Below are 26,891 nucleotides of genomic sequence, written 5' to 3' on the forward strand. Positions count from 1 at the left end.
GGTCTCACAATATAGCTCTGGCTGACGTGAAATTCCCTTTGTAGAGCAGGCTGGTCCCAATCTCAGAGATCCTCCTGCCTCCTTAACGCTGAGATTACAGGTATGCACCACCACCACCACACACAAAAAAAACCCAGGGACTTTTGTTTGTTTTGGTTTTTAGAAGCAAGGTTTCTCCGTGTAACCTTGGCTGTCCAGGAACTGCGCAGACCAGGCTGGGGTAAAAGGAGTGTGCCACCACAACCACGTTAAACCCGGGACTTTAAACAAAAGTCCTATCTATGATGCGCCAAAGGGATAGAATATGGCTGAAGGGGAGAAAAAAACGATTACAATGTGTGAACAAGAAAAAGGTTGACGCATAAAAACGGCAGCCCTCCCTTGTTCACCTGTCAATTCTAATTCTTTATATATAGAGAGGTTAAAAGGATCTGAAAAAGGCATATGAATGAGAAAAACGTGCACAGTGAATGGATCTCAGCGAGGAAGGCCTACAGTGCAAGAACGCATCAAGCGTCTCGCTCTCTTTCCGCAGGCCTGTCCTCGGTCGGCGGCCGCCGAACAGGATCCTGGCTTATTCCCTTAGCCCAGTCTAGGCTGACCTCGCCTCCAGACTCTCCTGCTCTCCTGGGCCGTTCTTCTTCGCAGTTGCAGTTCCCGCCTTACTGCTGAACCGACGGAGGAGGGGCGTCAGTCGTGCTGGTTCCAGCCTTTTCTGGCGCCGAACTCCCGGACCCGCCCCCCCACCCCCCGCGCCAGTTGCCAGGGAGCGGTTGCCATAGAGCTGAGCAGTTGTCCGCGTGCGCAGGCGGAAGTCCCGGATTGAAGCGCCGCCATTTTTACTGCTCGGACGCGGAGCGAGAAGCCGAGAGTCGGAGACGCTATCCGCTTCCATCCGTCGCGCAGACCCTGCCGGAGCCGCTGCCGCTATGGATGATCGGGAGGATCTGGTGTACCAGGCGAAGCTGGCAGAGCAGGCCGAGCGATACGACGGTGAGTTGAGGGGGTGCCGGGGGGCTGGAAGTCTCGGACCCTCCGCCGCCGCCCACAGAGGCCGGGAACCAGGAGACAAAATGGCGGCATCGTCTCCGAGCCGGGCTCGGGACGTGGGTCGGGAAGCAGGAAATGTCCTGCGGGCTCCCGAAGCGGTGGGAGCCTCCGGGCCCAGGAATTTGACCCCTCCGGTGTCCTCAGCTTGCAGACGCTCGCCAGGCAGCAGGCCGGGGTGGAGGGTGGAGGAGTTGGTTGTAAAATGGCGGCTGAAGGGGGAGGGCGAGTCCCCGGGCGGGGAAGGGGGGAGGAGATGGCGGGTGCCGTCTCCCGGCGCGCTGTCCCCGCAGGAGCTTTTGGGACCGTGGCAGGGTGTGGAGGACGATTGGGTGGGGTGATGGGAGAAGCAGCACCGGTCGCTCGGGAGAAGGCGGAATCTAGGGAGCTGTAGCGCGGGCGCCTTTCAGGGAAATATGGCGGGTGGGGGCGGTGGCTTTTCCCCGGAGGCCCAGCGTGGGGCGGCGGCTGTGGAGCCTCACAAAGGAGAAGCCTCAGGAGCGGATGGCTTCTTCGGGCCGGTGGTGGGGAGTAGTCTTGGGTGAGGGTGGAGTGTGTGGAAATCACTGCAGATAGATCATCCTTGGGTGGAGGCTGGCTGAGATGCTGCGGTTGGATTTCTTCCCATAGGCCGGCGCACCTCGGACTTGAGGGTTTTGGTGCTTTTCTGCCTCGCCTCCTTCCGTGGATGTGTAGAACCTCACTCATGCTCCGTTTGTTCTTACCCAGGGTATCCCAAAGTTCCTGCGGGTTCTGTGTTTTTTCAGCCTTCAGGAGCACCGAGTTCTGAGGATAGAATAAGAATACAGGAGACCAGGCTTGCCAGGACCCTTTAGTACTGATTGTTTCTTACAGTACCCGTTTGGAAAAATGACTTTTCTCTTCACACTCAGCGTTATGACACATGGAGAGACCTGTTGAAAAACAGTTAATTTAAATAATGTTTAGTAACACTCCTTTGGTTGGCAGCATAAGTTTGGAAAACGCATGTCGCTTGACTTTGGGGATCTTTACCTATTTTGAGGACTCAGTTGAGACTTGGGGATTTTGAATTAGAATAATTTTTTTTCTTCCCTGCTTTATGACTTCATTGTTGCATGGCTGGGGTTCGAACCCAGGGTTGCATGCATGCAAAGCAAGTACTCAGATAGTAAGATACACTCTAATTCTGTTTTATCCATTTTAAACAAATGGTTTTATCTACACATTTTAATAGTTATTTTTGTTCATTCAACACCCACTTTACCCCCCCCCATGGAACCCAAGCCCTTGTACAGTGCTCTCTGTCACTAAGCTATATTCTTAGCTCGTGCTAATTTGAATTTAGTCTTTTCACTATTTCATCGAAATATCTATTATGTTTAGTCAGTTTTAGGCAATTTATATATATTTTTTATGTCTTCCTTTCCCCTAATATTGTACCTAGATACTTGAGTTAGGCACTATCCACCAAACTAGTATTTTAAAAGTGATAAATCACATATGTTTCCCATGATTTATTTACTTGTTTAGGAATAGGGTCTCACTTTAAGCTCTGGCTGTCTTGAAACCTCAGTATGTAGACCAATCTGGCCTCCAACTCATTGAGAACTCACGGAGATCCACCTGTCTCCCGAGTGCTTTGATTAAAGGCATGTGCACTAAGGCAGGGTCTTGTGATTTTAATGTTGGGGGCCAGGATAGGATGTATGTTTGGAATTAAGTGTTACTGCTCCTCCTCATTTTTCCGGATTACTTACACCATTTGTTTTTCAAAAGTTAGGTCAGACTCTTCCTTGAATTCCAGTTTGGTTCTGTGGCAGCTTTTGAACTAGTCCTAGAGTCTTGTCAGAAATTACTGTTCAGCCTTTGAAAAGTAGAACAGAAGACTTCAAAACCTCCAGTTTAGGAAAGATACTGAACCGAATGTGCCTTACAGGTTTAAGTTTAGGAAAGATAGTGAACTGAACGTGCTTTACAGGTTTAAATTGCCGTTGGCTCCTGTTGGGAGTGGGAGGAGGCTGTAGGGGAAAGTACAAATGTAGCTAACTCAAGGTCAGCCTTCATTTTAGTGTTTGTAACCCGGGTAGTTTGCTTGCATTGGAGGTTTCTCCCTCTCTCCTCCCTGAAAGAAGTTTCCCCTGAATCTAGTGTCCTTGGGAGGAAACAGGAAATTACATTTGAAGACCATCGGGGTTTAGGTTTTGTGTGAATGTGATAATGCCCCATCCCAAATAAAAAGGTATGAGGGAAGCTTTTGGTTTGTTTCTGAAAGTCATTTTTAGGAAGGATTTGGAAACATACATGATCATAGCTTCCAAATAAGTGGCAAGTTAACTTTAAATCATACTTGGGATTTGAGTGCTGAGGGTTTTTGACTAAAGCCTGGCCTTGTTAGTTATTGAGCATAGGAGTGTAGACAAGCCACTTTGTGACTGTTTATTATGTCCCCGAGATAGGGTTTCTCTGTGTAGCTTTGGAGCCTGTCCTGGAACTTGCTCCGTAGACCAGGCTGGCCTCGAACTCACAGAGATCTGCCTGCCTCTGCCTCCCAAGTGCTGGGATCAAAGGCGTGCGCCACCAATGCCCTGCTGCCCTTTCAGAAGGGATTGAAATAGGAAGCACTCCAGTGATTTGGCATGAGGAGAGATCTAGAGCAGGAGAGGTGGGAAGGCAGTCAGGAAGCCCCATCATTCCTTTACTGACTGCAGTGATTCAGCTTTGTGTAATAGAAGTAAAATACCAGGTGTAATGAGAATGCATTGGGATTCCGAGTTTTGGGCACTTGCATGTAAACGTTGGCCTTTTAGCTAACCTTCCTTCTTGTTACTGTCCTAGGTTTATCTTGTATTTTGCATGCTATGTAGAATCTAGCGCCTGACGTGTCTGTTACTCTCCTTATAGGGAATTGAAATCAATTTATATAGATAACTTAATAGTCTTGGAAGAGGAGGTGAGAAGCTGTGTTTCAAGAGCAGAATCGTTTAGGGGCTTATATAGGAATTATCACAGTTTGAGACTAGGACTGTTTAATAAGTTTAATGTTTCTCTTTTTTTTGAGACAGGGTCTCTTTAAAGAGCCTTGGCTGTCCTAGAATTCACTATATAGACTAGGCTGGCCTTGAACTCAGAAATCCTCCTGCCTCTTACAAGTGCTAGAGAGTGCTCTACAATACCCAGCTTAGTTTAGTAATCTCTTTAGCAAGTCAGTAGTTTAAGAAAGTTTTTTTTAATACTTGTAGCCATATTAATCAAGTCACAGTCAACTAAATCATAATTTTCACATATAATTAAAACATTTGTATAGAAAGGTTAAGGGGGGGCATTGCTGGGGATTGAACTGGGGACCTTGTGCATGCTAAGCAAGTGATCTACCATGGAACTAACTATATCTACCCAGCTACAAGACAGGGTTTTACTAAGTTGTTTACGGTGTTCCTTGAGCTTGCCATTGCCATCCTATCTCAGCCTCAGAAGCAGAAGATTTGACCTGTCCAAAAAAGAAATATTTTTCCTATTTTCTGGGATCAGAGTGGTCAACATATGTAATACTTGGCTTGTGTGGTAGTTCTGTCTGTGTCCTTTCCTAATAATCTTCACCCTGCTAGAATTACCTCAATGGGACCTAGTATGGTAGCACATCCCTTTAAACTACACTTAGAAGACGAGGAGAGGCTCTCGAGTTCCAGGCTAGCCTGAGCTGTGAAATCCTGTCTGGAAACAAACCAGGTAGGCAGACACAGGCAAATCTCTGAGTTCTAGGGCAGCCAGAGTTATATTGAGACTCGGCCTTCTAAAAAAGAAAGGAAAAAAAGGATTGGCTCTATAGGGTGTGGCTTCTGTGCCTTTTGCCCCCTACCCCCCATGGTCGCTTGGGTAACTTTGAGTACTGCAACACCAGAAATAATTCGGTTCTGAGTCATTGACTTGAGAGTTGTTTAAAACACCAAAGCCTCATTTCTAAGAACATACTGTGCTAGTTAGGGAAGGATGGGAAACATTATTTGGAGGCAGGGTCTCACTGTGTTGCCTTGGAATTCACAGAGGTCCTCATTTTTGTGTCTCCCATGTGCTGGGATTAAATGTGCTCACAGTCATGCCCTTCCCTGCCTTCGTTTACAAGGATTGCTCATCACAAATTGGGGGGAGGGTCCTACACTGGAATCCCAGTGCTGCTAAGGTGGGGTTGAAGGTCAGCTTCAGCTACATGTAGTAAGTTTGCAGTTATACAATTTAGGGATACCATGAGTTGACGAATCACTGTGTTTTGAAGTGATTTTTACTACTGTGGATGTTCTCTAAGCATTCTGTTCATTTTAAATTTTACTTGTGTATGTGTGTGTGTGTTTTTTTTTTTTTTCCCAGACAGGATCTCACTATATAGCTCTGAATGTCCTGGAACTCAGTCTATACACCAGGTTGACCTTGAACTCAGAGATCCAACTGCCTTTGTCTCTGAGTGCTGGGATTAAAGGTTTTTGCAACTATGCCCACCTTTCATTTAAAAAGGTCTGAAGCAGGGCACTGGGGCTCAAGACTAATCCCAGTAGGGGCTGAGGCAGCTTGTTCTACAAAGTGAGTTCCAGGAGAGCCAGAGCTAAACAGAAAGCCTGTCTTTTGTTTTTCAAGACAGGGTTTCTCTGTGTAGCTTTGGAGCCTGTCCTGGAACTTGCTTTGTAGAGCAGGCCAGCCTTGAACTCACAGAGATTCTCCTGCCTCTGCCTCCTGGGTGCTGGGACTAAAGGCATGCACCATCATTTCGAGGCTGAGAAACCCTGTTTAGAAAAACTAAAAAACAACAACAAACCCTGGCTAAGGCTGAGCCATGGGTAACACATGCCTTTAATCCCAGCACTTTTGAGTCAAGAGAAACTATGTTAGTTGAGGCCAACCAGATCTCTATAGTGAGTTCCAGGCCCACCAAGGCTTATATAGATAGGCCTCTGGCCTTCTTGGTACACTCACAGCACACCCCCTCCCTAACATCATTTAAAATCTTAAAAACTAAATGAAAAACCACCCCTGATAATATCAGTGTCTCTGGGCTGTAGCTAATGCCACATTTATACAGAGTACTTCTAAAATATTTTTCCTTTTATTTTTCTACATGAATGTCCTTAGAAAGTGTGTGGAACATTTTTTGGAGGGGCAGTGGGTGGGCATAAATTAATATTACAGATAGCCCAGATCTATTAGAATGTAAAGTAGAATCCACCAGACAATAGCCAGTAGCAGCACTCCTTCTGTGGCTAGTTTGTTACAGTTAAGTACTGTTACATCCAAATTGGTAGGTGGAGTTGCCCACATACTTTTATGGATTGAGCTCATTCTGTATTACTGATGCTCAACCAGGCCTGTAGGAATAGTTAGTTTCAGGGGCTTGTTTCTGCTCATTCAAAAGAAGTAAGTTATGACAAAGGGGTCTTTAAATTTATCACAAAACCCAGATGTTTTGGGAGAAAAAGAATGCTAATTCATGATTGTGCTGGAACAGTTGGAATGAACTTGCCATTTGACATTATCAGTTTTTCTGCATGGGTGTGATTGTTGAACATAAGTTTTGGAGGTAGAACTCAAGTCCTCTTGTTTGTATTATTGCAGGCACTTGATGGACTAAGCTGTCTTCTCAGTCTCTATTTTTATTATAATTTTGGTGATGACAGGGTCTCTGTATTCTTTTTTGGCTGGCCTGCAATTTGCTTTGTGAACCTGACCAGCTTCTTCTAACTTGTGATAGTCATTCTGTCACATCTGCTGAAGTAGTAGAATATTACATGTATGTTTCACCATACTCAGCTAATTTTTTTTAAGACAGGGTCTCACTATGTAGCCCTGGCTGGCCTGATAATTGCCATGTAGACCTAGGCTGGCCTTCAGTTCACAGGTCACCTGCCTCTGCTGTGTCCCACTGTGCCTGGTTTAACTTCTAATTTGAGATATGGGTCTTTTTTCCCAGTCATATGCTACCATACCCAGGTTAGTTTTCTCACTTAAATGAAAATTTCCAAGGGCTAGAGAGATGGCTCAGAGGTTAAGAACACTGGAAGACCTTGGTTCAATTCTCAGTATACATATGGCAGCTCTTAGCTTTCTCCAGTTTTAGGGGATCTGACACTGTCACACAGACATACATGCAAGCAAAACACTAGTGCACATAAAAAAGAAAAAGGAATCATTAAAAAATTTCCTAAACTTAATTCCTGTACCACAGATATTGTATATTTGAGTCCTGAGAACTTTGGTTTCCTTCATATTGTGCCTTTGGTGAAAAACAAAATGGATCAAAATAAAATGGAAATCTTCTCACACTCCAAAGTGGGAATGGGAAAAGTTAAGGAAATTGTAGTCACTGACGATAGAGCTAGCTGGCATACCAGTGAATTAATCCAACAGTGTTAGGCAAATTTGCTGGTTTTCTGTTGTCTACTTTGAGTTGTGTGGTGGTTTGAATAGGTATGGCCTCCATAGATAGACTCATGTTTGAATGCTTGGCCCATAGGGAATGGCACTATTTAGGAAGTGTGGCTTTATTGGAATGTGGGAATGGGCTTTGAGGTCTCATATGTGCAAGCTATGCCCTGTGTGGGACATAGACTCCTCCTACTGCCTGGCTGCCTGCTGATCAAGCTGTAAAACCCACAGCTCCTTCTCTAGCACTGTGCCTGCCTGCATGATGCCATGTCCTACCATGGCTATACCATGGGCTATAAACTCTAAAACTATAAGCCACCCAGAGTCAGTGTTTTCCTTTTTATAAAACTTATGAGTTGCCATGGTCATGGTGTCCCTTCACGGCAATAGAAACCCGAAGTAAGACAAGCTAGTTTTTTTGTTTTTTTGTTTTTGGCTTTTTTCTAGACAGGGTTTCTTTGTGTAGCCCTGGCTGTCCCAGAACTCTCTATAGACCAAACTGGCCTTGAACTCAGACATCTGCCTGCCCCTGCCTCCTGAGTGCACTCACTGTTCTTCCAGAGGTCCTGAGTTCAATCAATCAATCAATAAGAGATTTTTTATTAAAAAAAAAAACAGCTGGGCAAAGCAGTTGCCACTCATTTTTCAGATAAGTACTTAAGTGAGGGGGGGCTGGAGACTTGGCTCAGTAGTTAAGAATGCTTGTTGCTATTGCAAAGGATTCAGGCTTGGTTCCCACGTGGCAACTCACAGCCAGCTGTAACTCCAGTTTAGGGAATCTGATGTCCTCTTTTGGTCTCCACAGTCACCTGCGTTCACTAGGTGCACATACATACACCCAGGGACACATACACATAAAAGTAAATTAAGTATTTTAAAAAGCACACGCACTTGCCGGGTGGTGGTGCCGCACGCCTTTAATCCCAGCACTCGGGAGGCAGAGGCAGGCGGATCTCTGTGAGTTCCAGGCTGGGCTGGACCGATAGCCTCCAAAACAATACAGAGGAACCCTGTCTCGTAAAAACCAAAAAAAAAAAAAAAAAAAAGCACACGCACTTAAAATCTAAAATAAATACGTAAAAATTTAGCTGGGAACCAGGCAGTAGTGGTGCACGCCTTTAATCCCAGCACTTGGAAAGGCAGAGGCAGGAAGAACCCTGTGAGTTTGAGGCCCACCTGGTCTACAGAGCAGGTTTCAGGACAGTCTCCAAAGCTACAGAGAGAGAAACCCTGTCTCGGGAACAAGAAATTTTAGCTGGGTGGTGGTGATGTACCCCAACATTCATGAGGCAGGGGCAGGAGGATCCCTTTGAGTTCTAGGCCAGTCTGGTTTACAAAGCAAGTTCCAGGGCAGGCAGAGAGAGAAACCCTGCCTTGAAAAACCAAAATAAAAAAGATTTAAATGAGGACGAATAGGTAACATTACTAGTATTTAGTCAAGCATGTTTTACTCTAAAGGTGGTGTTCCTTCCATTTTACACTTGATATTTGTGCAGTATTGTAAACATCAGTTAAAACCAAGGCTCTGTTACTCCTTTCCCTCCTCCCTCTGTTTAGCCAGTGTCTCATGTAGCTCACTCAGACTAACCTTGAACTTGCTTCTTAGCATAGACGGCCTTGAACTGCTGATCCTCTCATTGAAGCTCTATTCTTAGTTTTTAATTTTATAATGGGAAATTGCTTTGGGGGCCTGGGGAGCTAGCTCAGTCTGTCAAGTGCTTGAATGCAATCACAGATACTGAGTTTAAGCCCCAGCACCCAGTTAAAAAGCCTGTTGCTTGCTTGTCCTTCAGCATGCTTATAATCCCATCTCTGGGGAGGCAGAGATGGTGATCCCTGGGGTTTGCTGACTGTTCACCCTAGCCTAATTGTTGAGCCCTAGGATTTAGTGAGAGATGTTGTGGAGCCTGGCAGTGGATCTCTGGGAGTTCAGGGTAATCTGGAGTGCAGAGTGAGTTCCAGGACAGCCAGAGCTGCACAGAGGAGTCATTAAATAGTTTCAGGACCTGTTTTTCTTGCATACATACTGATGAATTGCCTGCTTCTGTCTGCTTGCCTCCCCTCTCCCCCCCTTTGTATGTTGTATAGACTGGCCTCAAGCTAGATATTCCCTTGCCTTTGCCTCACTTTCTGAGCATTGATATTGCAGGCCTGTGTCACTACACCTGAGGAATTGCTTTTCTGAAACATTTTTGATGTGTGCAGCAGAGGACAACCTCAGATGTCATTCTTTAGGTACCTCCCCACCCTTTGAAATAGGGTCTTATTGACCTATAACCTCAAAAAGTAAGCTACGCCACCTGGCCAGCAAGCTCCAGGAATCCTCTTGTCTCCCATTTCTTTGTTGCTGGGAATTGCACAAGCTAGTTATGAAGATAATCTACCACCGAGCTTTTTTTGTCTGGAGAGGAATCTCACTGTTGCCCAGGCTGGATTCTTGGCCTCAAGTGGTTCTGACTCAGCCTTTCCAGTTGGAATTTGCAAATTTTATTGTACCTAGGGCCATCTAAAAAGACCACTAGACACTTTCTATTGAGTTAGCTATGTCCTCAGGCTCTCTTGCCTCTTAACCTTGTTCTAACTCCCCCCCCCCCCCAGGGTGGGAGAGCTTCCTTAGTGGTTATGAGGTCTTTTGGCCCTTTCAGAGGACTTGAATTCCATTCCCAGCACCTACATGGTGGCTCAAAACCATCTGTAACTTCAGTCCCAGGGAATCTGATACTTCTGACCTTTAAGAGCACTGTGTGCTTGTGATGCAGACATGCAGGCAAAACACCCATTCATACAAAAATTTAAATAATAAAACATTTTTTTCTTACACTCTTGTTACTGTGTATATGGTGCATACATATGTATGAGCAATAATGATGGCGTAATGGAAGTCAGAGAATAACTCGGTGGAAATTTGTTCTTTCCTTCCTCCTTGTGGGTTGTGGCAATCTGACTCAGGTCATAAAGCCATTTATTTCATTGGGTCCCTTCTATGTTTTGAATGAAATGAGATCTCACTATGTTGCACGTGTGTAGGGGTCGGTGCTCAAATTGTCTTCCCTTAGCCTCTCTTATTAGCTGGAACTTGAGGGGTGCTCATGTGTTCTTCGAAGTGCTTGGACTAAGTTTTGCTTTTTTAATCTATGGGGTTGTGATACCCATGCCTTACTGTGTCACCCAGGTTGACTTTGAACTGGTAAACTGGTACTTCTGTCTGACTTGTGCTGATTGTAGGCATGCATGAGCTAACTGAACTAAAGCTTTAAAAAAGACTGTTCAGGAGGTGGATGGAGGCAGAATATCAGGAATCAGCACCATCTTTGCTGCATGGAGAATTCCAGGCTACCTTGACTCTAAAACAAATGGGCTGGAGAGGTGGCTTAACAGGAACACTTGATGCTTTTATGGAAACCCACGATTGATTTCCAGCACTCACATGGAGGCTCACAACCATCTATAACTTGTTCCAGGGGATCCATGCCCTCTTTGGAATTCCTCGGGCACCAGGCATGCACGTGGTATACAGACATACACAAAAGCATAACACTCAATACATATAAAATAATTCTAAACAAAACAAAAAGCTGTCCTGTATGCATGTCTGTAATTCCAACATTCCACAAGAGGCCAGCTTCTACTCTATAGCAGAATTCAAGACTAATCTGATGTTGTTTTACCCTTAATGAAAGCCTCTCTCTCTTCTCTCTCTCTCATTGGAGAGATAACTTAGTGGTTAAGAGGGCCAGGATTCAGTTCCCAGTGCCCACATGGCAGCTCGGGATTCAGCTAAACACCAATGCACACAAAATACAAATAGACTGTAAGATAAAGTTTCCTGTAGCTGAGGGTGACATTGAACTGATGGACCTGTATCTAAGTATGGGGCTTGCAGGTACAGTGCCATGCCAACTGTAATGTAGTTTAATTAGAAGGAAAATGTGGCTGAAAAGAATTGGGGCTAGAGATTTAGCTCAGATGGTAGAGTACTTGCCTGATAGCATGAAAGTGTGGGTTCAATCTCCAGGACATGGTAAGACAGGCAGGAAGAGAGTTGTGTGCACTTAAGAGGATCAGAAGTTCAAGGTTATCCTCCATCACATAGCTGCAAAATGAGTTTGAGGCCAGTCTGGGAAGCATGAGACCTTCCTGGCCTCAACAAAATGAAACCAGAGGATTAAAAGAAGGGGATGAGGATGTTGTCAAGAGGTTCTTTTGTGTGTGTCATCAAAGGCACTGATAAGGGGGCTTGAACACTGGACTTTACAGAGGTTAGAAAGAAAACTGGAACCAGAGTGTATCTAGCTTCTAAGGACTGCTCTTAACAGGCATGTGGTCAGTGCTCAGTACACTTGGCTATGGTACACGTGTGGAGATTTCTTCTTACACTTTGGCCTCAGTGTATTTCTCTCCCTGACTTTATTTTTTGAAGACAGTTTCAGGTTGGCCTTGAACTTGTTATGTGTCTAACCAAGGATGACTGTGAATTCCTGGTTGTCATCTTCCACCTCCTATGTGTATACATCTTTTTTTTTGCATATTTCTTATTATTATTTATTTTTAAGTTTAATTTAGATTAGAAACAAGGTTGCTTCACAAGTCAGTTCCAGGTCCCTCTCCCTTTCCCTCCCCTCCTCCCGTGCCCTCCCTATACATCTGTTTTTAAAGATTTTTATTTATATGTATATTCGTGCCTGCTTGAGTATATTTGCACCACTTACTTGCTGGTGCCCAGTGTTGTATCCCCCAAAACTGGAGTTACAGAGAGTTTGAGCCACCCAATATGAGTGTTGGCAACTAAACTTGATCTTCTGTAAGAGTGGAAATCTAATGCCAGGGTTGTCTCTTTTGCCCTTTATTTTGTTTTGAGGCTGGATTTTTGTCTATCCTAGACTAACCTCACATTGGCAGCCTTCCTGGTGCTGGGATTTCAGGAATATACTGCTGTGACTGGCTTCTGTAATGTTTCTAAGTGATTTGGAAGGATACACATGAGTACAGCTTTCTACTTTTATTTTATTTTTGAGGCAGGGTCTCACTGTGAAGCTCTAGCTGTCCTGGAACTTACTATGTAGACCAGTCTAGGCTGGCCTCTAATTCAGAGATCTGCCTGCTTCTGCTGGGACCAAAAGCATGTCCCACCATGCCCAGTGTGAGGATAGCTTTTTGTTGTTGTTTTGAGACAGGGTTTCTCTGTATAACCTTGGAACTTACTCTGTAGACCAGGTTGTCATCAAACTCAGAGATCCTCCTGGTTCTTGGGAGGCAGAGGCAGGCCTGGTCCACAGAGCCAGTGCCACCATGTCCAACAATGTGACTATAGCTTTTTTTTATTTTATTTTATTATGTTCTGCCTGCATATATGCCTGCAGGCCAGAAGAGGGCACCAGATCCGTGTTACAGGTGTTTGTGAGCCACCTTGTGGTTACTGGGAATTGAACTCAGGACCTCTGGAAGAGCAGCCAGTGCTCTTAACCACTGAGCCATCTTTCCAGCCTGAGTATAGCTTTCTAAGAATGATGACATGACAGATTTTGAGCAAGTTTAAACAGGATAGCAGGATAGTTTATAATAAACCTGAAAGTTGCCAAGTTTGGCAGAGATTTAATATTTAAAAAGCCCCCTCCTAATAAAAAAAAACAAACCGGAAAAAAAATGAGCACGGTGATTCACACCTTTAATCCCAGCACTTGAGAGGCAGAGGCAGACTTGATCCACAGAGCAACAGTCTTCAAATGTACACCACTATTTTTTTTTTTTCCCGAGACAGGGTTTCTCTGTATTGTTTTGGAGGCTGTCCTGGAACTCGCTCTGTAGACCAGGCTGGTCTCGAACTCACAGAGATCCACCTGCCTCTGCCTCTCAAGTGCTGGGATTAAAGGCGTGTGCTACCACCGCCTGGCTTCTTCTTTTCTTCTTAAGGGTCCACATGGTGTAAATGCCTTAGTTTGTACTAACATGCATACATGCCTTCTCATTTATACAATGGAAACAGTTGCATTTCTGTGTGTAACTACAGTGCAGGGCTGAAGTCCAGGTCTGGCAGCTGCAGCAGGTGAGGCTTGGTCATCTATCCTCAGTATGCCAGGCAAAGTGAGATTTACTCAATGTAAGTACATTGGAAAAAGGAACATGTAATGTCTAGTGGTACCAAGTTCACCTTTGGAGTACTGGTAGGAGTTTAAATAAAGGAAGAATTATGGTAGGGGCAAGCACAACGAGTTAAGAGTGTGGTCTGGTTGAGCTTTGTCTTGGTTGGACTTTGCAAGGTGATCTGGAGCATTCCCTCTCTCTGCCATTGCTCTTCATCATGGTCTAGTGAATTTCTGTATTATTTTTCCCCAGCATTTCCTGAATTCTTGGTCTCCCTACTCCTTGCCATTTCAAATATCCTGCACTCAATTAGTGGCCATAGTGTCTTCTCTGTTAAGGTCAGAGAACTGCAGGCTCCCATCTACTGCAGTGGGCGCAGTCTGATTCATACAAAGTTCCAAGGTGCTCTCATCTACCTTGGAGGTTTGGGGGCATGTTCTGAGGTTTTGTTTTCCTTGGTATCCAAGGTGACTACAGGTTAAGGACAGTTACTTATCTCCTGCCTTCTTCCAAGTAAAGAAGACAGACACACAACGATGGCCAGATGTCAGGCTTTCATTCTGGTTTTATTTTTTTTGTGTCTGTGCCTGCAAGCATGAATGGGGTGTGGGTATGTGCAAGAATTTGTATGTGGGGATTATCAGAAGACAACTTTGTGGAGTCAGTTCTCTACCTCTGCCAGCCACCTTTACCATGGGACTACTGGGGATCAGATTCAGGTTGCACATGTCTTTACTAGATGAGCCATCTTGCCAGTCCTCACCCTCATTTGTAGTTATTACCTAATAGGCTCAAGTGAGTACTAGTGCTTTTTGTCAAAAACGTCTAAGTGCCTGTTTCAAGTAGATTTGTTACTCTTTACCATTAATCGTAGAAATTAAAAAATAATAAATCAGTCAGAATTGATTTAAAGTCAGAATTAATGGTCTGTTTCTGCTTTGGGCTGGCTTGCTTCCTCCCTCCCTCCCTCCCTCCCTCCTCCCTCCCTCCCTCCCTCCCTCCCTCCCTCCCTCCCTCCCTCCCTTTTGAGACAGGGATTCTCTGTGTAGCCCTGGCTGTCCTGAAACTCACTCTGTAGACTAAGGCTGGCCTGGAACTCAGATCCACCCAAGTGCTGGGATTAAAGCCATGCACCACCATGCCTGGTTCCTGGTTTGTCTTTGCTCTTTTTAATAATACCTGATTTGACAGTCTGTTATTTTGGTGTGGGGTGGGGGGTAGGGTGTTGGTTCAAAACAGGGCTTCTCTGTGTAGCCCTAGCTGTTCTGGAACTCTTTAGACCAGGCTGGCTTTGAACTCAAGAGATCTGCCTGACTCTGCCTCCTGAGTGCCAGGACTAAAGGTGTGCATTGCTACCTCGTTTTTTTTTTTTTTTTTTTTTTTTTTTTTGAGACAGGGTTTCTCTGTATTTTAGAGGCTCTTCTGGCTTGCTCTGTAGACCAGGCTGACCTTGAGCTCACAGAGATTGGCCTGCCTCTGCCTCCCGAGTGCTGGGATTAAAGGCATGCGCCACCAACGCCCAGCCGAAGATGTACTTCTTAAAGAGCCAACTAAGGGTCCATGGTTTAGCAGGTAAAGATGCTTGCTGCTGAGCCGGGCAACTTGAATTCAATAAATGAAACCACATAGGACAAAGAAAACTAACGGCTACCCAATTTATCCTCTGACCTCTGTACATGTACACACACACAATAATATATGTACCTTAAAAATGTTTTAAGAGAACCAATTAAAATTACATTTTAAAAGGCTATCAAGCCGGGCGTTGGTGGCACACGCCTTTAATCCCAGCACTTGGGAGGCAGAGGCAGGCGGATCTCTGTGAGTTCGAGGCCAGCCTGGTCTACAAGAGCTAGTTCCAGGACAGCCTCCAAAGCCACAGAGAAACTGTCTCGAAAAACCAAAAAAAAAAAAAAAAAAAAAACAAACAAACAAACAAATAAAAGAAGTACATTTCATCCTCTAGTTTTTAATTTATTAATTTCTTTTTTTAAATTTAGTTTTATTTTATGTGCATTGGTGTTTTGCTTGCATGTGTGTCTGTGTGAGGGTGTCTGATCCTGTAAAACTGGAGGTACAGACAGTTGTGAGCTACCATGTGAGTGCTGGGAATTGAACCTGGGTCCTCTGGAAGAGCAGCCAGTGCTTTTAAACCCAGAGCAATTTCTCCAGCCCCATAATTCCTTAATTTCTAAACCATACCTCTTCAGAAGTTTTTGAGATTGGAGATGTAGCTCAGGTAGTAGTAGAGTGTGTGTGGAACCCCTTCACAAAACCATGTATTGCTACGTGCCTTTGCTACCAGCACTCAAGGTGGAAGCAGCATCAGAAAGACAAGGTGAGCCTGGGACATGTGAAATCCTGTCTCAAAAATAAATATGATTTAAAGATGTTCTTCCTAAATTATTTATATATTTTTGGAGTTGGCTATACAATTTATTGTTCACTGCCATTTCTAATATTTATGTATTTTCATTTTATGCATGTGTGTTTTGTCTGCATGAATGTGTGTGTACAATGTAGATGCTTGGAACCAAACATGGATTCTGTGTAATAGCAAGTACTCTTAATCCCAAGCCATATATATATATATCTCCATCCCATCTATTGTGATTTTTTTCTAAAGGTCTGTCTGTCTGTCTGTCTGTCTGCCTGCCTGCCTGCCTGCCTGCCTGCCTGCCTGCCTGCCTGCCTACCTACCTACCTATCTACCTATCTATCTATGCAGTGTTCTGTCTGTATGTATCCCTCAGGCCAGAAGAAGGCACCAGATCTCCTTCAGATGGTTGTAAGCAATCATGTACTTGTTGGGAATAAAACTCATGACCTCTGGAAGAACAGTTAGTCTTCTTTTTTTTTTCTTTTTTTAAAATTTATTTACTTATATATATAGTGTGTTGCCTGCATGTATCCTTGCATGCCAGAAGAGGGAACCAGATCTCATTGCAGATGGCTGTGAGATACCATGTGGTTGCTGGGAATTGAACCCAGGACCTCTGGAAGAGCAGCCAGTGCTCCTAACCTCTGAGCCATATCTCTAGCCCAGTTAGTGTTCTTAACCACTTGAGTCATCTCCCAGCCCCAATTATTGTGATTTTTATTTTTTTAATATGGCGGTGTCACATGTCTTTAAACCCAGCACTTGGGAGGTAAAGGCAGGCGGATCTCTGAGTTCGAGATCAGCATGGTCTACAAGAGCTAGTTCCAGGGCAGCTTCCAAAGCCACAGAGAAACCCTGTCTTGGAAAACCAATAAATGAATGAATGAATGGTTTATTTTTGGGGCTGGAGAGATGAGATGGCTCAGTGGTTAAAAACACCATCCAGAGGGCCAGGGTTCAATTCCCAGCACCCATATAGCAGCTCACAACTGTCTGTAACTCCAAGATTTGACACCTTCAAATAGACATGTATGCAGGCAAAATGCCAATGTATATAAAATAATTAAAACAAATAATTTATTTTTGCTAGGCCCTGATAGTTACATGCCTTTAATCCCAGTACTTGGAAGGTAGATCTCTTTTGGGTTTGAGGCCAGCCTTCTCTACAAAGTCAGTTCCAGAACAGCCAGGATTGTTACACAGAGAAACCCTTTGTGGTAGTTTGAATGTAATTGGCCTCCATAATCTCATAGAGAAGATTAGGAGGTGTGGCTTTGTGGGAGTTGTTACAGCTTTGTTGGAGGAAGTGTGTCACTGTGGGGACAGACTTTGAGGTTTCCTATGATCAGGATACTGCCCAGTGAGTCAGTAGACTGCCTGTTGGTTATTCCTCCAGCTCCATATCTGCTTGGATACTGCCATGTTCCCCACCATGATGGTAATGGACTGAACTGCTGAAATAATTAAATGCTTTCTTTATAAGAGTCACTCTATCCATGGTATCTTTTCACAACAATAGAAAACCCTAAGACACCCTGTCTCAAAAGTCACCATCTGTGGTGGTGATTCTCATATAGAGAACCTCACCTGGCCTTGCACTCAGGACTTGTGTTTGGTTTTATTACTCTGACTTTAAGCAGATTACCATTGGCTTAAGTTTTCTGTCTTTAAAATTATGAAATAGGGGTCTGGAGAGATGGCTCAGTAATTAAGAGCATTGGCTGTTCTTCCAGAGGACTCAGGTTCTAATCCCAGCATCCACATGGCAGTTTACACCTGTCTGTAACTCCAGTTCCAGGGGGTCTGACATCCTTACACCGATGCACATAAGTTAAAGTATTTTTTTAAAAAAAAAGTAAAATTATGGAATAGTTGGTGAACATTTTTTTCTATTAAGGTTTATCATCTTGAGTGCTCTGGCATTAGGAATATTGGTAAGAAGTCAGCATGACCTGTTTTATTAGGAATATAGAATTATATTCCTTGGGGTAACATGTCATTTTGATAATGGATACTTGTATCCTTCAGGTATTTCACATTTTTGTTTGTAAGGTTAAAGATAGTTAACTTGGGTTGAGAGGACTGTTAAAGAGACATACCTGGGGGGCATTTTTGGTTTTTCGAGACAGGGTTTCTCTGTGGCTTTGGAGGCTGTCCTGGTGGAACTCACTGGTCTCGAACTCACAGAGATCCGCCTGCCTCTGCCTCCCGAGTGCTGGGATTAAAGGCGTGCGCCACCAACGCCCGACTTCTCTCTTGTCTTGTTGTTATTGTGTGTCCCATGCCCAAGATTCACATCTTGAATTAGTATGGGAGGCAGATGTCTGATTTTGTGGCCCTCTTGATTTACAGAGCAAGTTCCAGGATAGCTAGGGCTACACAGAGAGAAATCTCATCTCAACCACAAAACCCCCCAAACACACTACAGTGTGAAGCCCTATCTTTTTGTTGTTGTTTTAGGAATGGGGGTGTGAAAGAGCTGGACAAAGCTGAGGCAGGCAGATATCTATAAATTTGGGGCCAGCCTGGTCTACATATCGAGTCCAGGGCAATGCAGTGAGATCATTTTTACTGTTACTAGAACTAAAAGGATTTTCGTGCCTTAGTTTCTTGGGTTCTAGGATTACATGTACCATACAACCTGCTGGGTGCTGGAAGTTTTTTTTTTTTTTAATTAAACTTCTTTTGTTGGTTTGTTTTTCAAGACAGGGCTTTTCTGTGTGTAGCCCTGGCTGTCTTGGAACTTGCTCTGTAGACCAGGCTGACCTCGAACTGAGAGTTCAGTCTTCCTCTGCTTCCGCCTCTAGAGTGCTGAGATTAAAGGTGTGTGTGTCATCACCACCCAGGGTTTTTTCCTTTTTCTTTTTTCTTTTTTTCCTTTGGTTGGTTTTGGTTATTCGAGACAGGGTTTCACTGTGTAGTTCTTACTGTCCTCGAACTTGCTCTGTAGACCAGGCTGGCCTCAAACTCACAGAGATCTGCCTGCCTTTGACTCTTGAGTGTTGGGACTATAGGTGTGCACCACTACTGCCTGACCCCACCCAGTTTGTTTTGTTTTGAGATGGGTTTCTCTATATAGTCCTGGCTGTCCTGGAACTCATTACACCATCACCCAGTTTGGGTGTTGGAAGATCTTTTAAGAAGACTGGAGAGGGCTGGAGAGATGGATGGCTCAGCGGTTAAGAGCACTGACTGCTCTTCCAGAGGTCCTGAGTTCAATTCCCAGCAACCATATGAGATCTGGTGCCCTCTTCTGGTCTTCAGACATACGTGTAGACAGAATGCTGTGTACATAATAAATAAAAATCTTAAAAAAAAAAAAAGAAGAAGAAAAAGAAGACTGACCGACCAAAGAACCAAGATTCAGAGTGAGAGTCGGGGATGTTTGTAGCTCAGTGGTAGAGTACTTGGCTCTAGCACAGCAAACAGTGGAATTGGATAAATTAAGTGAAGGTGAATGATATTTGATTGTCTCAGAGTTGTTTTTTAGATGGTTGTTCAGTGTAGTAGATATCTAACTACTAGACTGTTAACATGTCATGAATGAAAAATGACCCAGAACACAACAGGTCTAGTGTGTTGGATTTTTTTTTTTCCTGGTTTTTTTGAGCCAGGGTTTCTCTGTATTGTTTTGGCTGGAACTTGCTCTGTAGATCAGGCTGGCCTTGAACTCACAGAGATCCGCCTGCGTCTGCCTCCCCAGTGCTGGGATTAAAGGAGTGCGCCACCAATGCCTGACTAGTGTGTTTGATTTTTAACATGCCTATTTCTCTCTGGAGATTGTGTTTCAGAATTTTTATGCAATGGTGATTTTCAGCCAGTACTCACTGCTCTCAAGCTATCAAAAGTCTCATTGAGGCCCTAGAGTGGTGGTTCAGTGGTTAAGAGCACCTTTATGTCAACTCAGTCACCTGTAACTCCAGTTTCAAGGGATCTGATGATGCCCTCTAGCCTTTGACACCACATACATATATTATCAATTCATAGACATGCTTGCAGGCAAAACACTTATACACAAAAACTAAAAAGAAAAAAAGAAAAACTGTCATGGTCCAAAGGAGTGGACATTCCTTTAATCTCAGACAAATGTAAGATGATTGTGCAAGTTTGGTGCCAGCCTGGGCTACATAGCAAGACCCTGCTGTACTTCCCTGCCCCTCAAAAAATAGTTTCAAAAAATGTGTTCATGGTTTGCAAAATGGCTTATCAGGTAAAGGTTCTTGCCTTGAAGCCTCACAAAATCTGGATTTGATCTCTAGGACCCACATGGTAGAAGGAGGAGACCTGTTACCCCCAAGTAGTGATCCAGTCATGAGTTTTAATTCTCTGGTTCAAAAATTTTGATCACATCAGCTGCAGATACATGATGACCTTTCCCTGCTACAGAAATGTTTACCTAGAATTGATGAAGCCCTTGCTGCAGAGATTTCATGAAATACTAAATATGCTGAGTTGGGGATCAGGCAGCTTTTGTGCATAGCTTTGAGGAAGGCTATGGTTAGGGTTATGCTTCATTGGTAATATTAAGAGAATAAGGATAACTGACACGGAGGGTTTCATAAAACACACTATAGACATTTAGAGGAGGTTAGGCCTTGGGTTCATGCTGAATCTGCCCCTGAATCAATGTGAAAAGGAATAGAAATTCTTTAAAGATGAAGGGCCTCAATTGGTTGGGATCTTAAAAATAACACATTGGCCATTTAACAATTTATTAAAAATTAGGTGGCCCACCCAAGTTTCTGAACAGTTCATCTCTCCACAGAGGGCAGTCAAAGTAGCTAATAAGCAACTAGAAAGAAGATGGCAGAATTCTAGCATTACATACTAAAACCACAGTGGACAGCCGGGGGTGTAACTTAATGGTTGAGTGCTTACCTAGTGTGTAAAAGGCCTGGCAGGTTGGGGTCAGTCATTTCAGCAACCGTAAAGGGGTGGATTTTGAAATACGAAGCCCAGGTTGCTAATTTGGAAAACTCAATCTAATTTTTGTTTTGTTTTTGTGAGACAGGTTCTAACTGTGTAGCATTCCTAGTTTGGAGGGGGTGTTTACAGTTACAGTATGAACTATTATTGTATTTGGCTTAATATAGCTTAATTCATTGTGATAACTTTTGGCTAATGTATTACTTTCAAGGTATTACTGTATGCCTAGGATGCTTTTTAAAGTGCAAATTCTTAAAAAAAGTGTATATTTTTGGCTATTACCATTAGGGATCCTGAATCAGTAAATCTAAAGGTCTGTTTGATAATAGTTGTCATTAAGACCTTGTAAAACCACCCTTTCCCCTTTTATTTATAATGGTTACTCAGTATTTATTAAATTTTCAGTTTTCCTGTTATGCATAAAATGTTATTATTTATTTTTTGTTTGGTAACAATAGTTACCAAAAGTTACGGCAGTATAAGAATTCATAGTGTGCCCCCTTCCCACTTTTTTGTTTGTTTGAAACAGGCTGTTCTCAAACTCATAGAAATCCTCTGTTCTAGGAATGCAGGCATGAGCCATTGTTGCACAGTTTGTTTTATTTTAGACAAGGTCTCCTGACATCTAATTTGTTGATGGCTTGGCCTTCTGAGATTGAGGCATGTGTGTGGTACCCTTCCCCCATCCTCCAATTCTTTTTTTTTTAATATTTTTAATTTACTTATTGTGTATACAGCCTTCTGCCTATAGGCCAGCAGAGGGTACCAGATCTCATTCAAGGTGGTTGTGAGCCACCATGTGGTTACCGGGAATTGAACTCAGGACCTCTGGAAGAACAGTCGGTGTTCTTAGCCGCTGAGCCATCTCTCCAGCCCCCCATCCTCCAATTCTTGACTTGACTCATTTATTGGTGATTGTAAAATTATTTTTGTTAAACTATTTAATGGGAAGGATATGTGTTCCACATTAAACAGGGCTTTGGGTTCTAGCTGAGCTAACCCCTTTCCTTAAAAGTTTTCAGACAGGATTTTCTTATGTAGCTTTGGCTGACCTCGTACTCTTGTAGCTCAGAGTGGATTTTGAACTTAAGGCAGTCTTTTCTGCATCAGCCGCTATGCTGTGATTGTAGGCATGCACTCCCCATCTGGATTTCCAGCCCCCCCATCTCTTTCTTTTCTTTTTTATTTATTTATTAGCTTTGCAGGGGAATAAAGGTAACCGTGAAAGGGATGGGTCAACAAAACTTGTTAAATCTATAGTCTCCTTTTTACCATTTCCTGCATAGAAATGGTGGAATCAATGAAGAAAGTAGCAGGGATGGATGTGGAGCTGACAGTTGAAGAACGAAACCTTTTATCTGTTGCGTATAAAAATGTGATTGGAGCCAGAAGAGCATCCTGGAGAATAATCAGCAGCATTGAACAGAAGGAAGAAAACAAGGGAGGAGAGGACAAACTAAAGATGATTCGGGAGTACCGGCAAATGGTGAGATGTTACCATTTTATTTGATTTGATACTGTGTTTTTATGTTGAATGTGTATAGCATTTGCCCTGCCTATCTTTGTCCCATGTATGTGCCTGGTGCCCCTGAAGGCCAGAAGAGGGTGTCAGATCTTTTGGTACTGGAATTAGAAGTGGTTGTGAGCTGCAGTGTGGGTGCTGGCATTTGAAGCTGGTTCTCTGCAACAGCAGCCAGTGTTTCTTAACAGTCCCTCTTTGATCTGGATGATGTTATCTAAGCTGACTTCAGCCTCAAGTGCTGGGATTAAAGGCATTATACTACCACACCTATCTCGATACAGTGCTTTGTTCCCCCCCCTCACCACTCTACCAACAAGGATTGATAGCGTTTTTTGTTTTGTTTGTTTTAAGTGATAGTTTTTGTCACATAGGTGACACTGAGTTAGTTTTGGTACCATTACTTTCTTTTTATCTGTTAGACTGATTAGTTTACTTAGAGAAAGGGTTTATTTGTGCACAGTTTTAGAGGATTCTGTCCTTGATTGAAATTGATTTGGAGTTCTGGATAGCATTGCAGGGTCCATGTCTGATATCTAGGTTTTGAGCCAAGAAGCATAGAAGACATTTATCCAAATCAGAGCAGTGTCCATTTGTCACAAATAGCATTTGTGACAGACATAATAGGTGTGGTTGTTATCTGAATGTCCTAAATTATTGCTTTTCATGTTTGTGTTTACTGTCTGGTAGAGAAAGGAAACTTTTTTAGTATCTGGCTAAGTCTTAGGCCCTATAGCTTTAAGTAATTTGTGTTAGACATAGGTAATTTAGATCACCACCTAATATAAACTACATAAGTACATAGACAAATGTATTTTTAACTTTTTACTTACCTTGGTTAGAAATTACAGGCTAGAGGATATTTTGGGATAAAAGCCAAGAACTATTTGTTGTAGAAGCTACAGAGGGGGAAATGTCCTGAGGGGGAGGAATGCTAGGGATTAGACCTGGAGTACACACTTTACCACTGTGTCCGACATAGGCACACAAGTAAAAAACAAATAGAACTGTTCCTTTCGCTGTGCTATTATAAATCATTTCATTGACAACTTTAGTGAACATATAGGACAACTCAGGGTGTTTCTCTCTCCCTCTCTCTCCCTCCCCCCATTTTATTATGCATAGTGTTCTACCTACATGTTTGCCTGCCTGCCTGAAGAGGGCATCAGATCTCATTACAGATGGTTGTGAGCCACCTTGTGGTTGCTGGGAATTGAACTCTTGACCTCTGGAAGAGCAGCAGCCCCTGCTCTTAACCTCTGAGCCACCTCTCCAGCCCCTTTGCTTGTTGCTTGTTTTTTTTTCGAGACAGTGATTCTCTGTAGCTTTGGAGCCTGTCCTGGAACTCTGTAGACCCAGTTGGCCTTGAACTCACAGATATCTGCCTGCTTCTGCCTCCTGAGTGCTGGTATTAAAGTGCGCCACCACTGCCTGGTACACCTTCAGTTTTTTCATTTATTTATGTACTCAGGGATCGCCGTGGTGTGTGTAGAGATGAGGGCAACTTTGTGAGTTGGTCTTCTTACTCTACGGGTCCCAGAGCTCGAACTCAGGCCATCAGTCCTACCAACTGAACCATCTTGGCAGCCCCCATGTAGGCCAATTTGATAAATATTTGTATGCCTCTGTGTATTAAATAGTTGGATATAAATACTGATGAAACAAGAATTACTTTTTTTTTATGGAGACTCGTTCTGGTTGTTGTTATTTCAAACCATAGAAACTATAGGGGCTCTTAAACTCAGAAGAATTTATGAAGTTATGTAGGTGTATTTATATATTAAAAAAATGGGAACCTACTAGTGCATGCTGAGCTCTTGCCCAGCATGTGTAATGTTCTGGGCTTAATCCCTAGCAACATTAAGAAGTAAGTAAAGCCGGGTGTTGGTGGTGCATGCCTTTAATCCCAACACTTGAGAGGCAGAGGCAGGTGGATCTCTGTGAGTTCAAGACCAGCCTGGTCTACCGAGCGAGTTCCAGGACAGCCTCCAAAACAATGCAGAGAAACCCTGTCTCAAAAAAAAAGTGAGTAAATAAATGTCCCTGGAAAGGTTACCTAATTTATAGGTGATAAAACTGGAGATATGACTTGGGTAAAGGACCATGCCAGAGGTCTTATGGAGGTATGTTGGGATTATTGTCCTCAGATACCTTGGATCAGCAGACAATTTGTTGTTTTTCAGGCATGAAGACTGAGGAAAATTACAGTTAAGACTATAGGATGTGATGAGGAGACAAGGGAAAAACTGGTCAATTGGGAGATGAAGTCTAGATAAGCCTCTTAGTAGGAATAAGGAACTATAAAGAAAAGGAGGTGGCCAGGGATTGTCCAGGGTAGGGCAGAAAGTTAGGGCTGTTGAAACACAGGCAGGTGAGGAAGATTAGACCAGTGGTTTGTTTATACCATGGTGATATATCAGGTCACTGGAAAGAAAGTAGACTGTAGTTACTTTGTGAACAAGGGAGAAGGGCATGGAGGCACGCAGTGATGTGGAATCTGAGTGTGGGGTTGCAAGGAAAGCTTTGGAGTGATAGGTAGTAAGGATCTAGGAGACTGTAACAGTGACTTGATCTCAACTTGAAAAGCCACAAGAGAGGTACAGTCAGCCTTACTGAACTAAGGACAAGAGTATAAGAAAAATGGGAGAATTTTTTAGTGTCTGAATTACATAAAATGGAGAGCAAGATGAACATGTTTGAGCGATTGGCCAATCGCCTCTCCTCAACGTTGGAAGAACTAACTATAAGCTAGTAACCAGGGACTCCAGGCACACACAGCCCACACTCTGGTACAGTTTGCACAAGGTACAGTTTTATTATTACAACTCCTTTATGTGGAATTATGTGCTTCAGTAGAGAAGCCTGCTTCACAGGCTAGCATGTTATATAAAAGTTTATATAAAGCAAAGCAGTGTTACTTGTTTTCAGAAAACGTCTTGAGATATGTGACATCATTTACCCTACCTATTGAAATTGAGGAAGGCCATAAACTTCACATTTGTTGGAATTTCAAATTCCCTTCTTGAGAAATACCAACATCAGATATTCCTGTGTCACAAATTCAATACAACCTTACATCAAATCCCACCATGAGTTTAGAGATACTGTGTGCTTTAAACATTAGAAACCAATAGAGAGAGATACATGTTGACATTTACTTTGGCCTAGATACTTTTGCTGTTGTAACTGGTTCTGATCTTTACAATGAAGTGAGTGATTGTTGGAACATATTAGTACTGGAGACAAACTGTCTGGGTTTGAGTTTTGGCTTTATCTTAGAACTGCATTGGTTCAAATCCTGTCACCCACTTGTCCTTACATATTTGTTGTGGTGCTGAGAATTGTTCCCTTCTAGGCCAATACCCTACCACTAAGCTATATCCCAGTTCACTCTCCTGTTGTTTTAAAATCCCCCCCATGATTTGTTTATTTGCATTGGTGTGTCCATGTAAGGGTGTTGGATCCCCTAGAACTGGAATTGCAGACAGTTGTGAGCTGCTATGTGGGTGCTGGGAATTGAACCCAGCTCCTCTGGAAGAGCAGACAATGCTCTTAACCGTGAGCCATCTTTCCAGCTCCATTTTAAAGTTCTAGCAAATGCTGCATCTTGAAAATAAATATATACACATGTGTGTATGTATATGTATACATACACATTTATGACTTACTAGAGCCACTTACAGGCTATGACTGAGAAGTCTAACATGAGCTGTCTCCTGACACAATGGCTAAGGATTCAGAAGTAGTTCAATCCACAAGACCGAATGCCCCAGCATTCCCAGTCTGGTACTAAAGTCTCTGGGAGGTCTTAGAGAACTGCCAGTTTTCAGTCCCCATTGGAATCTGATAGTGTACTGGTTCTAGTACTAGGGGAATTATGGCTCAGGATAGATGAACGTGCCAGTGTGAGGGCTGAGACTGCACCAGCTTCCTTCATCCTTGTCCCTTTATGTGAGCTGACCTCTGAAGGTGTGGCCAGGGTTTAGGTAGATCTTCTGACCTCACACGATCCAGATTTAGGGTGGGTGTCCTACCTCAAACTATCATACCAAGAAAAATCCAGGTGTGCCTAGCTGCTTGGGTTTTGTTACTTCTAAGTGTAATCAAGTAAACAACCAAGAGTAGCTGTTATAATGGAAATTAATTCATTTAAGTGCCTAACGCTTAGAGAAAATGTTATATGTTATTCACTGGTGATTCTTTAGGTGGTGTGTGTGTATGTTTTAGAAAGGAAGAGACTTTCTCTGAATAGTTTTCTGTCAACTTAAGGTTTAAGGAAAGAAAGAGTTTGGAGTCAGGTAAGAAAAGATACTCTGTTTAAGACTAGGCTCTTCTCAGATCAAACTTGGTGGAGTACATATAGCAAGACTTTCAAATTGCCAAACTTAATCTCATGTTTTCCCTTCCTAGGTTGAAACTGAGCTCAAGTTAATCTGTTGTGACATTCTGGATGTACTGGACAAACACCTCATTCCAGCAGCTAACACTGGCGAGTCCAAGGTTTTCTATTATAAAATGTAGGTTCTATATTAGTAGGGAAAAAATGTG

General features: G+C 43.3%; 1 protein-coding gene across 2 annotated transcripts in view; it reads left to right on the forward strand.

Moving 5' to 3' along the window:
• The first annotated feature begins 816 nt into the window (after positions 1–816).
• Ywhae (tyrosine 3-monooxygenase/tryptophan 5-monooxygenase activation protein epsilon) overlaps positions 817–26,891 on the forward strand; it is a 37,756-nt gene continuing 11,681 nt past the window's right edge. The window contains exons 1-3 of one of the 2 annotated variants that reach the window (XM_013111702.3): positions 817–993; positions 22,111–22,310; positions 26,754–26,860. In XM_013111702.3, the coding sequence (XP_012967156.1) occupies positions 930–993; positions 22,111–22,310; positions 26,754–26,860 (371 nt within the window). In that variant the 5' untranslated portion in view covers positions 817–929. The remainder of the gene's footprint in view (positions 994–22,110; positions 22,311–26,753; positions 26,861–26,891) is intronic. The other variant, XM_005067391.4, reaches the window with a different exon arrangement.

The sequence above is a fragment of the Mesocricetus auratus genome, unplaced genomic scaffold (genome assembly GCF_017639785.1).
Source record: "Mesocricetus auratus isolate SY011 unplaced genomic scaffold, BCM_Maur_2.0 Super-Scaffold_100007, whole genome shotgun sequence".
Lineage (NCBI taxonomy): Eukaryota > Metazoa > Chordata > Mammalia > Rodentia > Cricetidae > Mesocricetus > Mesocricetus auratus.